At 38.8% G+C, this 17914-nt stretch overlaps 1 protein-coding gene across 1 annotated transcript in view; it reads right to left on the bottom strand.

Annotated features, from left to right (window-relative positions):
• Positions 1–17914, bottom strand: part of LOC139442946 (two pore calcium channel protein 1-like) — a 31825-nt gene that overhangs the window by 5444 nt on the left and 8467 nt on the right. The window contains exons 3-17 of the mRNA XM_071223871.1: positions 17590–17710; positions 16061–16183; positions 14538–14663; positions 10997–11115; positions 10128–10232; positions 9716–9842; positions 8971–9172; positions 8077–8221; positions 7317–7481; positions 7002–7066; positions 4803–4884; positions 3383–3452; positions 2678–2903; positions 2016–2106; positions 1563–1679 (exon numbers count right to left, since the gene is read on the bottom strand). Of these exons, the coding sequence (XP_071079972.1) occupies positions 1563–1679; positions 2016–2106; positions 2678–2903; positions 3383–3452; positions 4803–4884; positions 7002–7066; positions 7317–7481; positions 8077–8221; positions 8971–9172; positions 9716–9842; positions 10128–10232; positions 10997–11115; positions 14538–14663; positions 16061–16183; positions 17590–17710 (1884 nt within the window). The remainder of the gene's footprint in view (positions 1–1562; positions 1680–2015; positions 2107–2677; positions 2904–3382; positions 3453–4802; positions 4885–7001; positions 7067–7316; positions 7482–8076; positions 8222–8970; positions 9173–9715; positions 9843–10127; positions 10233–10996; positions 11116–14537; positions 14664–16060; positions 16184–17589; positions 17711–17914) is intronic.

The raw sequence follows: 17914 nt of genomic DNA, 5'->3' as shown, positions 1-17914 counted from the left end.
CGCTTTGATTGGTTGGATGAAAGGTCGTTCTGATGTGACCCGTAATGGGATGTCCTCAGATCTTTGTTTAGCGATAGCGAGAACTAAGGTCTGATTTTTATGAGATTGGATAATAGCATTCATAGCTTCAAAATACTGAATTAAAGGGACAGGACGTTGACCGTTCTGAAGCATTGTATGTAAACAATAACCTATAAACCCCAAGCTTATTCGGCTAGGCTTGCCTTATTCCGTGATAGCATTTTGTGCTTCAGCGACCATACTACGGATGTAGGTTGGCACTATCACGTGACAAGAATTTTCTCTTGTTTGTAGCCAGTTTACTCTGTGCAGTGCTTGCGGTGTCAGCTTTGCTGTGCAGAGCTCTATTGTTTTGGTTTGAGAATTTTTAATCGGCCATTTGACGTCACATTTGGAAATGATTTCCTGCTTGATTAACAAAAACAGAACTGTCAACATACTGTACCTTTAAGGGCATGTGGAGGCTATTTTAATATTAAAATGTAGATGAAGCATTAGAAAACATACCAGGTTTTAACAGAATTTCCTTAATTTCTTTTATTTTTTATTAGTTGGTTTACAACATTGCTGGCCTAAAGTTCAATGTAGGTGTTCAGAAAAATAAAATATATTTCAATTTCCAGATTAATACTGCTGCTTCTGAATGAAAAACACACAAGTTTTAACATGGCAAGATAGTGAAAGATAGATAATTGACTGGTTTGTCTTCTACAGTCTTATATATGTATTATTTACCATTTCTTACGAAAAATGGTGATAAAATCTTGTGGTTTTTTTTCAGTTAATTGTAAAACAGTCAGCCAAATTATTTTGGTTAAAAGTCAATATTTCCTTTCTTTCTGATTTCAGTTTTTTTGTCAGCCAGTGTTGTAAACCAACGAAAAAGGGAAATATGGTTTCCCATCTTTACTAGACCAATTCAAGGGACAAACTACATCAGATATTGATAAATGTTTAGTTAATCCTGCATTACATATTGCATTTTATCTTGACAGCAGGAGGAGGGCTTAACCTCAGTGGAGACTGGTTATCAAAGCCTTGTGTGTGGGTACGTGTAGTAACATAGGCGAGACCCACAACTTCTTTTAGCAAAAAAGGTGGGAACAAAACACGTCCTACAAACTCAGAGTGCCAGACGACAAAGGCACAGGAAGATGAAGAAACATATGTATGTACCCAAGTGAATAAACAAACCAATCTGTCCTGAAAGAAAACAAAAGTTTGATATCTACAACAAAAGACAAAGGATAACATTCACAGGGAATCTGCTTTCATCGGCGAAAACAAGAAGAGTGATGCGTATGTTGACTGATGCAGTGAGGGCATGATATATTTAGGTGATCAGTTTCAACTGTGTTCGGGAACAGGATTTGCTCAAGGGATGATGTGTCCAGTTATGTTTTCGAAAGAAATGAAATATGTAATTCAGGATTAAGTAAAAATAAAACTAAGGATTATTGGCATTTGATTAGCCCATATTACTAGCAAATATTACTAGCCACTAGATAACATTTCTAGGAAGCACCTATACATCCACACACCTGCCAATGCCCAGGCCCATTTCCTTGATCTTGGCTTCAACTTGCGACTCTAGTTTGGGCACCTTCTGCAGGGAATACTCAAGGATGAACGCTTCTAGGATGAACGCTGTGAAAATACTGGAACACAGAACATGTCAATAGTAAGCTGAGGTTACCATATTCAACAGCCATTAGCACCATTCATTACAGTGAATGGAACACAATCCAGACTGGTTTATGGCTGTACTTGCACTGCAAAACCTTAACTATGATGTTGGGCTATATTTCATTTTCAAAACAATAACAATTAATCTACCCATTTATCTATTTATAGCCAATATCTCTGTTGTGATACCCTTTGTTAAACACATGATATCTTTTCATAACAACATATTTGGGACATGCTTTCCAATATTAACAATGATTCACATAAAAAATAAACAAACTTGGAGATTTTGTAGATTGTAGACTTACTTGAGCACCAGCACAACACACGTGAGATGGAAGAGAAAGAAATAGATTCTGGCTGCCTTGTTGGTTACCAACACAAACCCTGATGTTAGCAGTGAGAGGGTTAAGGTCGTAAACACTGTCAGCACTCACACTACATTTAGGCCTTTTATATGCCAGTTGGCGACAGAATTTTTTTCTCAAAAACTTAAAAAATATTTCAATTAGACCCTTAACATTGCTTGTATTTTTTACATTGTTTATTGGTTTATTTGTTTGGTTTTTAATGCAGCACTCTTCAATATACCAGCTATATCATGACATCACGAACAATTGAATTCGGATCAGTGATTGACATGATGAGCATTGATGAGCATCGATGAGCATCGATCTACTCAATCAGGATACAATGACATGCATCAACCAAGTCAGGGAACCTGGCCACCAGATATCATTAGTAGGATGAGAAAATCTTAACTGCCAATAGCCGTAGGAAAATCACTGATGCCACTTAAGACTTGCTTGACAACTGCTAAAATTGTTTCTTAATAATGTTTCCGTTCACATAAATGAAACAATTATTACTTAGAGTCACTATTTGAACAAGCGTTGCTTACAAAACAATTTGAATGATGGTTGTTCATCAAACATTACATACAGCTTTGTTACTTCACCAAAAAGGATATCATGCCATTGATTGACTACTGTCAATTCGAACAGCAACACAATGGACTTGAGCAGATCGTTGAAGTTGTTGCTGCAGTATTGTGACTTGTAGAACAGGGAGCCCTTCAGAGCAGGGTTGCCACAATATCTGTGATTTTCCAGTTGCATTGACTCATTGTAGCCAAAGTATTGTATCTTGTTGTTGAAGATTTCCATACCAATAATGGCATAGAAGTAATAGAACACCTGAAACAGGTAGAAGCATTCTTGTTTTATCATGAAGTTTTTTTTAATAAATTTGATCTAGGCCAAAGTAGTCAATTTAACATTGCTGAAATGTCATTTGAAACCCCATGCTGCACAGGGGTTCCAGCATTCCAAATTCAATTTAGCATGATCAAATCTACAGATGACCTAACTGTAAATTGAAAACACAGCATGTATATCTCCAACTTTGATTACTGGAAAGTGTTAAGGTCAATTCCACTTGTAACAAAGGCCATTTTCACAAACTGTCAGGTAGAACAACTGTCCAGGTAAGCAAGGGGAACTTACATTTTACGTCAAATATTGAGAAGTCTAAACTTATTGTTTTTCTGTTATCAATGTGAATTTATGATAGTAGCAAAAGATGCAAGAAAATTAGCAATAGAATGAATATATATGTTCCTTGTCAAATACTTTAGCAGTATAGGGGGACATTTTCTTCTTTTTTCAGTACTAACCAGTATGACGCCGCCATAAGTCAGGATGGAAGGTCCGATGTTGACGATGGTCATAATGATGACTTTGAACCTGTCAGTGACACGTCAGAATACCAGTCACAATGATTAAGTGAGTGAGTGAGTGAGTTTGGTTTTTCGCCGCTTTTAGCAATATTCAAGCAATATCACGGCGGGGGACACCAGAAATGGGCTTCACACATTGTACCCATGTCGGGAATCGAACCCGGGTCTTCGGTGTGACGAGCGAACGCTTTAACCACTAGGCTACCCGACCGCCCCACATTGATCAAGACACATACACACAGGAATACTTATGGAACAATAATGATATATGTGATTTGACTGATTAAATCAAACTGCTTAAGTTTTCAACAGATTGAATATAGCATTGTAGGAACAAAGTCAAGGAACAAAATGGCATTAAAGTAAAAGAGAACTGATTGACTGAATGGTGTTTGATGTCACAGTCATCCATGTTCCAGCAATAACAGCAGCCTGTAAAATAATCATGTCTGGGTATATCTTCCCGAGGCAAGGGAGTTGGTAACTGATTTTAAAAGTCGAGTTTCCACCCTTGCCGAACTAGACTGGAATTTATGGGCTCGATCGGAGCGCCACCAGTGGCTATTTCGAGTTATGTCCCTTTGTCTCCCCGACTGACCTTTCAGATTCCACCTCTCATATCACTTGCATTTGCTTCAAACAAAATGGCGGCGCCCAGTCAGGACGATCTTATCGGTAATAAAGATCTTTATTGTTATAAGACAGGCTTTACCTCGTGTAGTGCATCAAATCACTTTTCTAAAAACATGAAAAGATTTGGAAAATATGTGTCGATGCCCAGTTGACAGTAAACAGGTTCTGCAAATCCTGCAAATGAATGAACTTGACACGGCAGTTGCCATGTTGTTTATGAACAGGATGTCGATATCCCGTTTATGACAGGATTTTGATTGTACTATGCATAGACTCGTTTATTCCAGTCAAAATATAACTTCATAATTCCAGCCTAGTTTGGCAAGGGTGGAAACTCAACTTTTAAGGTCAGTTAACTCCCTTGCCTTGGGAAGATGGTCTGGGTCAGGCAAACCAGTGGTTGACAGTATGAGCAACAGACCATGCCGAGGGGGGACAAAGACAAACAAACAACCAGGGTGTGGTTTCACAAAGCAATCTTAACCCTACGACTGTTGTAGGGTTATGGTGAAGCATGGAGGTATGATAATCTTAGCGCTAAGATTGCTTTAAGAAACAGGGCCCTGATCTCACACTGTAACAACCCTATTAAGTCAGCTCTATGACAAGCATGCAATATTTTCCCAGAATCCCGTTGTCTGTACTGTCTTGTCTATCAGTATAGGTTATGGACTCCTGTCTAAGATGCTTGGCTTTATTAACTTTCAGTACAAGTTCCACTCACCTCTGTATGCTGCCAAACAGTTTGATTAATCTCATCACACGAAGGACAAGGAGAACATCCAGTGTGCGGAACTCGTCGGATGCTGAAAAAGGAATATAGTGCTAGTGGTGTCACGATTCATTGATGTATCATTAGTTTACTTGGGGATGTGCAATCTCAGTAAAATAAGATCTTAGTTTTCGCTACTGCTAACCAAAGATCTGAGGACATCCCATTACGGGTCACGTCAGAACGACCTTTCGCGAACATTGACTGACCAATGAAATGACTGACAAGAAATCGAGTCACTAGTTTCAAACTGGCGACTACGCTTCAAAACATATTTTTAAAACTGACCAAAACAACATTCTGGAATGGCTTATAGATGGATGAAAGGTCGTGCTGACGTGACCCATAATGGGATGCAACTAACATGTTAAAAGACGCAACCTGTCAAACGGAATTAAACTTCTAATAGCTTTAAATGTACAGTATTTTTGCTTACACTCATAGTTTTAGAATCTAAAAAAAGCAACACAGAGTTGTGGATAACTGTCAGAGTATTGCCTGACTATATGTTCTGATGTAATTGTTTATGAAAGGTGTCAGATCTACTGACAGCAATGCTCAATAAATCAATGCATTTTATGTATGGATATCTCTTGTCCATGGGTGTTTCACCTTGCGACAGGTATCCTGTCTTCTCTAGTATGTGCCATATGTACACTTATGTTGAAAAATTACATTCGTTAGATAACAATACTCAATCAATCAGTGTATTATGAGTTTATCTTTTGAACACTGTTTTTACAACATATATGTAGGTTGCGTACACCCAGTGTTGGGTGTGTACTGTCTGCTCTAATAACACTGCATATGTACTCTTATGTTGAACAAATCAATGAGTTTAATTATCTTTTTTTTGGTTCAAAAGAATCTGTCCCACCTGTTACCAGGCTGAACATATCAATGTTATCTGATCCCTCTCTCTGTACCCAGTCCCGGTAACTCCACTCTTTTGGGTAACATGACTTTTGTGCTTTCTGGGTTTGCAGTGGTGGATTAATTTTTTAGCTTGGATTCAGATTTGATTTTATAAAAAGGTCTTGAAGATTTGAGTCACTGAGTACTCTTTACGTGTGTCCCTTATGTCCACCCCATTTTGACAGTTTTTATTATTTATAATGAGTCTTCGTACAGCCTTTATCATACAATGTATTTTTCTCACAAACATTTTGAATTAAATGTGTCAAAACATCATCTAAAGTCAAATACTCCCCTCCTGTTGCTGTCCCGGCTGTTACCATGAAAAAAGTGGTAACAGAAGGGACATTTTTCACAATGAATACATTTCTTCAAAAAACATCATCCTGCTTTACTTATTTGAATATTTTATGTCGAAGTAGAAAATGTTGCGACAAAGACATTATTTCACATGTATTTTATACCTACGGTGGCCCATACCCGCCACAGGTGAGATCATTTCCCCCTGTAAACCTCTATATTTTATCTCACTAGTGGAAGTATCTGGCGGCCGCCAGATAAAATATAGAGGCATACAGTGAAAAATGATCTCACCAGTGGCGGGTATGGGCCACTGTATATACCTACTTTATTTGCATTTTGTTTTGAAAAAGTAACCTTGTCTGAAACATAAGGAACATCAATGTTTCTTAAAACTGACTGCCCTGGTATGTTGAAAAGAACATTACCTGATGTACCTTATAGGAAGATCCATACTTTAATTAAATGGTATCACATAGATTTTGGTGTTGCCATTTTCCGACTAGTCATTAATTTTCAAAGCTTAATAATGTGTGAAGAAAGAGGTTTTAGAGCTGTATTTCAGTGATTTCGTCATTTCCTATTCTTTTATGTGGTATATCGTGATACCAGTAGTATCATCAGTCCGTATCATGATACAAATCGTATCACAAGATACCAGGTGATACTCAGCTCTAGAAAGCAGTTTGCAACCGCTTGTGTTATGAGCTCAATTCTCTATGGAGCTCTCAAACATAGTTGCCAGAATTTAAAAAAATAAACAAAATAAACCTACTTACCTACCCTATTTTTTAATTAAAAGTTTAAAACAAAAACAACTCTTTACAACAATGCAAGAACAAATGTGTCTAACATTAACTTTAAATCTGTTCAGTACACAATCAAATTCTAAAGCAGCCCTTTCTCTAACTAGAAAAGAATTAAAAGCCAGCTTACATGCTCCGATAATCACCTCCACAGCAGAAGCTATCACACAGGCAGCTATCACAAAAAAATCAAATCTAAAACATAAAATGAAAAGCAATATATCTTTAATTGTGTGTTAATATTGTCATGAATTAACATTTATGATATTAAATTAATGAATTTGAAAATGGTATTTTTGTTATTTCCAGAAAGCTCTTTTCTTATCCATCATGACAATTTGATTAAATTTGATTTAGAAATACAAAAGGCATCAAAACCATAACTTTGAAACATTACAGAATTATGGAATCATTACATGTACTGAGAATTGTATCCCTTTCTTACATATTCCAGAAGCGCAAGAAAAACTCTTTGGCACCAAATGTATAGAGCTTCAGAATTATTTCCGCCATGAACATCGACAGGAAGAACCAGTCCGCATCATCAATGTCAAAGGCGATGAAGAAAGCATTGACGAAAATCAGAAAGTCAAAAGAATAACGGAAAAATCTGAAAAGAAAAAAGGATATCAAATGTCTAGAAGGTGTCACCTATATAAAATCCCCCAAAATAAAATCTCTGAATCCTGACGTCTCCGAGAATATTATCAAGTTGATCCTACAAAACCAATTGACGTTCAAATCATGAAAAAAATCAATGAAATCAATATTTCTATAATTAATGGCATGAACAGATTGGACAGGTCTTCTTTTTGTAGGAACCTAACTCTTAATGGTTCTTTTCTAGATAATTTATTTTTCTTTATTCTGCTCTGTGATGAGACACAAAAAATAAATTCTGACTGGAAGGATGACATCATCATTTGGAGACGTGAACGTTTTAAACTTGATTTGCAGAGTTTCTTAAAACTACAGGTTTGGTGGTCAGGGAAAATAATATGATCTCTTAAAAGTGTGTTTGGTTGGGTGAAATAGTGAAATAGTGTAGTAAGTCAACGAGTCATGCCAACTCCCATATCAATACATGTCTAACAAATACAGAAATCGGAAGGATAAAAAAATACCAATCTTAAATTTGAACTTTATTCAACATTTGTGAAGGTTTGGAGTGAAGCCATAAACCCAAGCTGCCATATATACTATACTTGTGTCTGACAACCATCTTCAGCATCACACTGGCGTAGGCGTTATAGACTTTAGGGAAATATTTCTCTATCAAAGTCTGTCTGTCCTTGACCTCACTTAGCTCCACCTGAAGAAGGTCAGCCAGTCCCATGAAGTGCTTCTTACCTGTAAATAGCAGATTACTTTCCTATCATATTTATTTAGCCCTTCATTCATTTCCATAGGTGAATTCATGTTTCCATATGATAAATTAAAAATATTTTGCCCCTCAATCACTTCTTAAACTAAAGCATAATTTATCATCTATCTTAACACAATCCAGAATCATATGTTAGTGTTTTTCCCATTATGGGTCACATCAGACCGACCTTTCGCAAACTCTGACTGACCAATGGAATTACTGACAAGAAGTCGACATTAGCCAATCAGAAGGCAGCTTTCTAGTGCTTTACGGCACTAATTTCAAATTGGCGACTACATTTCGAAACATATTTTGACAAATTCTCGCTTAAAAATTTGAAACCTGAAAAAAAAAGAATGTTCTAGAATGGTAAATATTTGGTCTAGATTGTATAGATTCAGTCGTTAAGCCCGTAACTATTGTTCGGAGTACCCCGTTTTAACGTTTTCAAGGCTGCATGATTAGAAATCACATTCCGACTGTCACTTTCATGATCTGGTAAGCGACGCTCTGATTGGTCGGATGAAAGGTCGTTCTGACGTGACCCCTAATGGGATGTCCTCAGATCTTTGTTTAGCGGAACTAAGATCTGATTTTAATGAGATTGGTCATGATCTCTTGTGATGATTTATATTGAGCTGACTATCATATTAGAATTTGGCATTAGGTTTAAAGGATATATCTGTCTTCATTCATCAAATTAGACCCTGAGGCCCCCTGAGCAATCACTTACGTATACATTGGTTGCCCCCGACATCTAGTACCCTCATCATGACCTCGAGGTGTGCAGCACTCTTGGTGGGTAGCACGATCCCCATCAGTTTGATCCAGCATGCCTTGGTTATTACATACTCTCCACTCTGACGCACTTTCAGCAGCTCAAATGCTTTGGCCAACCGACGCCGTTTGCCATAAACTGACATGCGTACCTCATTCTGAAATATATTTTGGGATTACAGGTGCATACAATTGCTGGTTGAATACAAATTATCTGGCATCTCGCAATCCAGAAACTGACATCATGAGCATCGATCTACCCAATTGGGATACAAAGACATGCATCAACCAAGTCAGCAATCCTGTCCATCGGATCCTTTTAGTTGCCTCTTACAACAAGCATGGGCTGTTGAAGACCTGGATCTTCACAGAGGAGTTATTTACGAAGATGACATAACTGACAGCAACATAAGACACCATAAGGGATTTACCCATATATTTGCGAGTCCTAGAGACTCTATGTAATACATTTGGGCTCCTAGAGATTAAATAGGGGCCATTTTGTAACATGGACATCAGACTAGCAATATCAGATAAATCTGACATACATGCACATGCTTCAATTTGATCAGTTTGAACTATTCCAACATCCATATCCTTTTGTGTACAGTAGGAATTGTTTGCATACAGTCTTAAATTTTTTTTGCGCTTGTTAAACCTGCAACACTGACTGTGTGCTGGTTGAAGGGTGTTGAGCCCACCTTAAGGTTCTTCTTGTAGTTGTTGTAGATGGCTGCCAGGACGATGCTCATGAAGATGTAGAGGCAGATAATGAGGTAGATGATGAAGAACACTGCGAAGAAGTTGTTGTAATCATAGGCTGGCATCCTGCACATATAGGACAGGCAGGATTAGTGGTGTGTGTGTGTGTGCGCGCGCGCGCGTGTGCGCGCGCACTCGCGCGTGTGTACGTCTGTGTGTGTGTACGTCTGTGTGTGTGTGTGCATGCGTGTGTGTGCGTGTGCCCGCTTGTACAAGTTAAGACTAATGCCATTTTTTACTGATAGCCCACTGCCTAATACTCCACTCAGAGACAGTACACTGACTGAGAAACAACCAGTTTTGGCCTTATCCTATTATCTGACTAAGTGACTGGGACTGTCAGGTACTCACATGACATCAGGGTTGTTGGCGGTTGTGACGAGAACATACAGATCCCACACACAGTCAAAGTAGTTCTTAAAGTAAGCATCTCCGTTAGGATAAACCAGGTTCTTCCTGAAAGTATGACGTGTACATTCAATGTTCGAAATAACTCAAATCTACCAGGCCACCATCAGGACCACAGACATTAGAAGCTGCAGGCCCTGACTAAACTCACGTGGCCCTCATTTAAAAAACTGCAGCTGATTGTGACAAATAAATAGACACATATATGAACTGGAGGCCATATGGACACAGACATCCTTTAAACTACAGGCCCGACATGGGCCTATGGGCAGGCGCTTATTTTGAACACTGTGTACATTGTGTATGAGGTTTATTCATATGGTCTGATAGAATGGGTTAAAATAGATCCATACAAAGAACACACACTTCACAGCAATGACATGGTAAATGATAATGTCATCAATGATGTCACATGGGCATAACCGCTTATTTTGAGCATGGCCAACGGCGATTCGTAGCTAGCGCTGCTGGCCTGATACTGCTACCGCTGTCCAGCCCCCACGGTAGCATATTTAAATGCTACCATTGCTTGGCAACTAACACGCTGCCAAAAGCAACTACCGCTGCTGGCCTAAGTCAGACTACCCCTGCACGGGGCCCCAGGTAGCCGGCCAAAGCAGATACCACTGCCTGGCCCCATTAGTAAAACCATTGTGCGACTACCGCCACGGACCCAATGCAAAATTATAGGGAAAGTATATATAAACTATAACATGGTATAAATCTGAGAAATCACTTGAATCTGTTGATTCCGGAAGAAGAATGAACAGATTCTCCTGATTTCTCCTTTAAAGAATCAATCCCGGACACACCTCTTGTAGAACAGTTTCAGAGCCAGCAGAGCGAAGAGAAACACGCTGAGGATGAACAGGACGAGCACGTTGAGGATGTCTGGCACAGTTCGTCGGATGTTGCGAAAAGCTCGACGGATCTGTTGAAATTAATGTGACAACTGAGAGAGTGAGTGTGGTTTAACGCCGCTTTGAACATTATTCTAGTTACATCACAGCATGTCAGCTTCATGTGGGAGGAAAGCCTGAATTGATGCAGGTTTTCATTTTGGTGAAGCCCATGAGCACTGGTATGGTGCAGACAAACCAAGAAACATAATTGGGATCAACCTTGATTATAGGTTTCTGGCGTGCCCAAGGGATATAAATCTGGCAGCGAATTGCGATGCTTTAGATGACTGTGCCACTCCATCTTCCCAAGGCAAGAGCGTTAACTGACAAGTCCAGATTCCACCCTTGCTGAACTAGGCTGGTATTATGGAGTTACATTTTGGCTGGACTAACGAGTCTATGCATTGTCCAATCAAATTCGTGCACCAAAATCAAAATCCGGTTCGTAAACAATCGTGCAGATTTCCATCGATTGCAGGATTTGCAAAACATGTGCACCGCCAATTCATTGTCAGCAGATATTTTCCAAATCTTTTCATGTTTTTAATCAAGGTGCTCATGTGATTTGATGCATTTCGCGATGTAAGACCCGTTTTATCACAATATAGATCTTGATTATCGATCAGATTGTTTGGACTGGGCACCATCATTTTGTGTGAAGCAAAAGCCAGTTATACGAGAGGTGGAATCTGATTGGTCCATAGGAGAGGTCTAGAAGGGACATAACTGGTAATAGCCACTGGTGGCCCTACAATCGAGCCCAGTAATTCCAGCCTAATTCGGCAAGGGTGGAAACTGGACTTTTACAGTCAGTTAACTCCCTTGCCTTGGGAAGATGGTGCCACTCATGTCCCGGTGACAACTATAATCCTTTTGTATCATGATCATAGTTCACTCTGATTATATCATGTTATTGCAAGTGATGATGAATATGTAAAGACAATCTCATTAAAATCAGATCTAAGTTCTCGCTGCCGCTAAACAAAGACCCGAGGACATCCCATTACGGGTCACGTCAAAACGACCTTTCGTGAACTTTGACCGACCACTGAACAACAAACATTCTGGAATATCTCATATATATGGTTGAGATTGTATGCAGTGCTTCCCATGTACTGTGCAACAACTCCTCCGTTCAAATGCTTATCGCACAGAAGCGAGGGATTGACTATGATTTTGATGGAATCAGTCGTACGGGCTGTAACTGTCGTTCGGAATACCCTGCGTTAACGTTTTCGAGGTTGCATGATTAGAAAACACATTCCAGCTGTCACTTTCATAATATGGTAAGCAACGCTTTGATTGGTCGGATGAAAGGTCGTTCTGACGTGACCCATAATGGGATGTCCTCAGATCTTCGTTTGGCGATAGCGAGAACTAAGATCTGATTTTAATGAGATTGATGTAAAGACAATTTAAAGATGGCTTGCATGGATCTATCTGTCCGTCTGTTCCATCATCAGCTTTAAATATGGTATGAAAACTTCAATTGAGAAGTGCCTTTCTTCCCCAATCCCAAATTTGAAAAACAAAGCACCTGGCTTGCCAGAACGGTTACATTTAATGTACATGAAGTGTGATTAATATTGATCAGAACACACTCGATTTAGTCATTTACTTCAGCATTCTACTAAGAAACAGGTTCAGGTCACGGAAGTACATGACATCATCAATTGTATCATGCATCATAGCATTCCAGAGTGACATCATGCCTGTCTCACAGCTGTGAGACTTTACATAGAAAGAAAAAGATCTGAAAACTCTTGTATTTTACAATGTCAATGAGATTAGGCTGAAGAAAAATAATAGTCTTGGTTCTCAGGCACTGCCCACATCATAATAAAGTTTGTTTGTTTCATTTCTTATTTCCATTTAAAAAATATATAAAAAATCCTTCAATATTTCAAGTCTAACGGTAGTCAAATACTGTATTCCAGTATTTTACTCATCAAGGAATACATTTATGAAGGGAGGCCTTTTCCCAGGTTGATTGTTCACAACTGTTTATTTGGTTACACAACTGTTTATTTGGTTACACAACTGTTTATTTGGTTACGTACTAGTTTGAACGACCCCCCCCTTCCCTCCCCCCAAAAAAAGAAACTGTCCTCCCGCACTATATTTTTAAAAAACATTGCCTGAACACCAATTCTTTTATTTTCTAAAGCCTAATGTGTCTTTAGATTTGTGGAAGTTATTGACTATTTGATGCTAGAATTTGAGATATCAAATACTCAATAACATCCCGAACCTGAAATAATATTCTTTTTATCTCCTGACAGCAAAAAAATACCATATCCTGGCATGCAATAACACAACTGGTTCTGTTATAAACTGATACAAGGGTCTTTAATGCACATATAAAAAATTGTGTGAATTACATTGAAACAACCATTTCTTCAGGTATTCTTTTACCTAAAGGTCATAGACACCAACAAATATAAAATACATTGTTTTTTATATGGCATGTCTGTACATTGAATCTTTATATCATAGTGATCCAATTCCATTCTGACCATGTATTTGAGTAGTGTTGAACTAACACTGACATAAAGAGATTGTGGGGAGTAAAAGGGATTTGATGTCATTATGCCTAAATTACCACTTACTGACACACTTTGAAAACACATGTTCAAACTTTCATAATATTTAGCAAAATGGCTACCAAAATCAAAAGTTGTTTTGTGTATATAGGCATGACACAAACACACCAATGTCATAGTCCATATGTTTCAAGATGGACCAATCTCATTAAAATCAGATCTTTGTTCTCGCTATGTTAAACAAAGATCTGAGGACATCCCATTAGTGGTCACGTCAGAACGACCTTTCATCTAACCAATCAGAGCGTCGCTTACCAGATCATGAAAAGTGACAGTTGGAATGTGTTTTCTAATCATGCAACCACGATATATTTAACACAGGGTATTCCAAACAACAGTTACAGGTTTTATGATTATATCCATACAATCTGTGGCATCTATAAGCCATTTCAGAATGTTCTTATCAGTTTTAAAATTTATAATCGAGAATACGTCAAAACATGTTTCGAAGCGTAGTCGCCAGTTTGAAACTAGTGTTGTAAAGCTCGAGAAAGCTGCCTTCTGATTGGTTAATGTCGATTTCTTGTCAGTCATTTCATTGGTCGGTCAAAATTTGTGAAAGGTTGTTCTGACGTGACGTGTAATGGGATGTCCTCAGATCTTTGTTTAGCGGTAGCGAAAACCAAGATCTGATTTTAATGAGATTGAAGATGGACTTGAGTGTACAAAAACACACATCTTGTCTGATACTTGAAAACAAGACTCTGCGTTTTCATTGTGTGTCAGTATACGGCCAGTCAATTTCTCTGCGAAATACTAATTGTAACATGTTGACCCTTGCATCGTATTGTGACTTATAGAGACATCACTTTAGTCCTGGAATGTGTGATCAGAAGACCTCATCTTACCTGCTTCCCGTCTGAGAAGTTTACAATGAAGAATGGCCTGAGGGACCTTGACCACCGAATGGCACGGGTGGGTGGAGTGACCAGGTTTTGCCACACAATAAAACAGATTATATCTAGCATGGTGAGCTGGAAAAAAATAAGAAGAATATCTTCATAAAGGTGATATGTACAACTTGTTTTATAGCAGCATTTAAGAAAATATGATATGCCAAAGGAGAGGCACGGGCCACCAAACAGTGGATGCCCGTGCGTATAATAAAAGACAAGAATAGATTGGATTAAATGGCTGAGGGTGTGCAGGTACTAGTGGGCTGAAAAGCTACCATTGCCATGGTAACGGCGATTAGCAGTTACCGCTGTCCAACCCCCTAGCATATTTAAATGCTACCATTGCTTGGCAACTACCATGCTGCCCAAAACAAATATCGCTGCCTGGCCCAATTAGTAAAAAAACCATTGTAGCTACTACCGCTGACCTGACGACTCCTGTCACCGGGCCCATATACCTGGCAATTGGTTGCCCAACGTAAGCTATTTTACGATTCCACGGCTGAAAAGTCGGGAAAAACCATGTTCCCACTGAGAAGCAGGTAACCCCGGAAAGGTTCCTGCTGAAAAACAGGTAGCCTTAAGCACGAGTATTAATTTGGAAGCAAGTTAATTTGTTACTAGCAGGGTAGCCCACAAGGTATAACATATAGGCTCAGAAATATCACTGCTACACAAAGGAAACTCCCTGCTGTACACTAGAAACTCACCATAATACAAGAGAAAGTGACCATATTACAGGGGAAACCATCTTCCTGACGCAAGGGAGTTAGTTACCTGACAGTAAAAGTCCAGTTTCCACCCTTGCCAAACTAGGCTGGAATTTCTGGGCTCAATCGTAGCACCACCAGTTTCTATTATGAGTTATGTCTATGTCCCTCCTATTGACCAATCTGATTCCACCACTCATATCATTTGCATTTGCTTCAAACAAAATGGTGCCGCCCAGTGAAGACGATTTGATCGATAATCAAAATTTTCATTGTAATAAAACAAGTCTTACTTTGTGAAGTGCATCTAATCACGCGAGCATCTTGATTAAAAAAATGAAAATATTGGGAATATATATGTTGACACTAAATTGAAGGTGCAAATGCTTTGCAAATCCTGCAATTCACTGAAATCTGCACAGTAGTTTAAGAACCTGATATCGATTTTGTGACACGATTTTGATTGGTGACTATGCATAGACTTGTTAGTCCAGCCAAAATGAAACTCCATAATTCCAGTCTGGTCCGGCAAGGGTGGAAACTGGACATTTATAGTCAGTTAACTCTCTTGCCTCGGGAAGATGAGGAGAAACTCACCACAAGATAGTAGAAACTCACCACAAGATAGGAGAAACTTATCACAAGATAGGAGAAACTCACCACAAGATAGGACAAAGTCATCACAAGGCAGGAGAAACTCACCACTACACAAGTGAAACTCACCACTACACAAGTGAAACTCACCACTACACAAGTGAAACTCACCACAATACAACCGATGACCATGATGTTCTTGGTATCCTTCCAGAACTTGTTTGTGACATAGGCGCAATGGCAGATACGAAAAGTGAAGTATGCCATACATAGACCCTCGACGATCATCGTAGCCTGCAATAAACACCAGCTGTCAGAAGGATCACAGAACAATGATGACATAACAATCCAACAATCCAACCATAACATACAATGCACATCCAGATAGTCACATTACTATACAATGACACAATATAAGGGCACATATAAAATATTCAACACTAAATATATATACTACTTAAAAGAAGTTACTATAGTTAATCTGACCTGTCATAGGTATTGACTTACTTCTTTTGAGTAGCATATATAAAGGTTACTAAAAGTCAATCCTGCAATAATTTGTTCTCAGAATAATTATTTTTGACGAAATATTAAATTTATTGCCATGTACATTTTTCAAATTTGGGATCTAGACTCCCTGAAAGAATTATATATGTTTTTTAAAAGGCGAGGATGAGTGAGTGAATGTTTTATATTTATGTATATCACAGCAGCCTGGAAAAAATCAACCCGAGGTTAATAGTATAAGCAACGATTGATTAAAGTCTATGTTAGAGTATGGGAGTATGAAACTGTTTGTGGAATCTGGCCCAGGAAGTAGGGCTGGGATGGGTAGCTCAGGTACTAGGGTCAGGTGGGTCCTAAGTAGGACCCGGGTACCCACAGGACTACCTGGCCACGTGGTTAGTCATGTGATATATCGTTTAATGACAACACAATAAAACTCTATGGGTTACACAAAAAGTCGCTAATGTTCGCATTTCTTTGTGTCTGTGCACTCATTCCTTCTCACTATTATGTTTGAGCAAGTAATGACGAAGTTTCAGTCAACTTCAGTGTATGCATGATCAGATTGTTTTACAAGTGTATCTGAATAGCTTTCACCAGGGCTCAGGTAAAACAATTCCCAATTGGACATTTGGTGAGTACCCACAGTGGGTACCCTGTAGGGTAGGATGATATGGGTTTGGGTACCCGGGTAGTAAATTTGGATTCATCCCATCCCCACCTGGAAGAATGTTTGTTTGCTCTAATGGACATAATGGAACACAATACTGTTGATGTGCTTCAGTGACACTGTGGGTTTTAATATCAATATTTCAATATTTGTGGGAAGATACACCGATGCATAGATGGATTGCGATTTTTTACTTCTCGATACAAGTACAGTCGCACACTTAGAAAAAATTATCAATATTCCTACCTTATGTATTCTTTAGTAAATGTCATACCAAACACTAATTTCTAGTGAAAATGAGTAGTGAAAACGTAAATATTTTCACCCATTGTGCCATACATGACACTGCCAACTGTAAATCGTTAGTGTGCCAACTATTTGGCCATCCTGTCTATGAAAAAGATGGCTCACACATCACAGATAAGAGCACATGCTATTCATGGTACGTATCGAATCGTGAGCAAGGTATTGTGATATGTATCAGATCGCACAGTTGGTGTATTGTCCCAGCCCTAACTCTCACCCAGTACGGCGCCAGCCAGCCAGGGACAGCAGGGTGTTCTACCAGGGCAAGGGCAAGGTCAATGATGATGAAGAAGTACAGCAGCCATCGCAAGTAGAACTTGTGGTACAATATATACGCTCTGAAATGTCACAAACATAGGCAAATAATATATTATCATCAATATTACAAATTTATATTTATACTTCAGAGTGCCGTTGTACAATGGGATCTTAGAGGTAAGGTGTTTGTAACTCCAGACCTGAATAAAGTATTAGGACAGTCATAACACTAAGGTGGTTTTGTACAAAGACATCCTTTTATTTACTTCAAGTTACAAAAGTTA

Source organism: Haliotis cracherodii, unplaced genomic scaffold (assembly GCF_022045235.1).
Source record: "Haliotis cracherodii isolate W230 unplaced genomic scaffold, xgHalCrac1.p SCAF_5, whole genome shotgun sequence".
Lineage (NCBI taxonomy): Eukaryota > Metazoa > Mollusca > Gastropoda > Lepetellida > Haliotidae > Haliotis > Haliotis cracherodii.
Note: the sequence above shows the minus strand (reverse complement) of the source record. Positions and strands in the feature narration are given on the sequence as shown.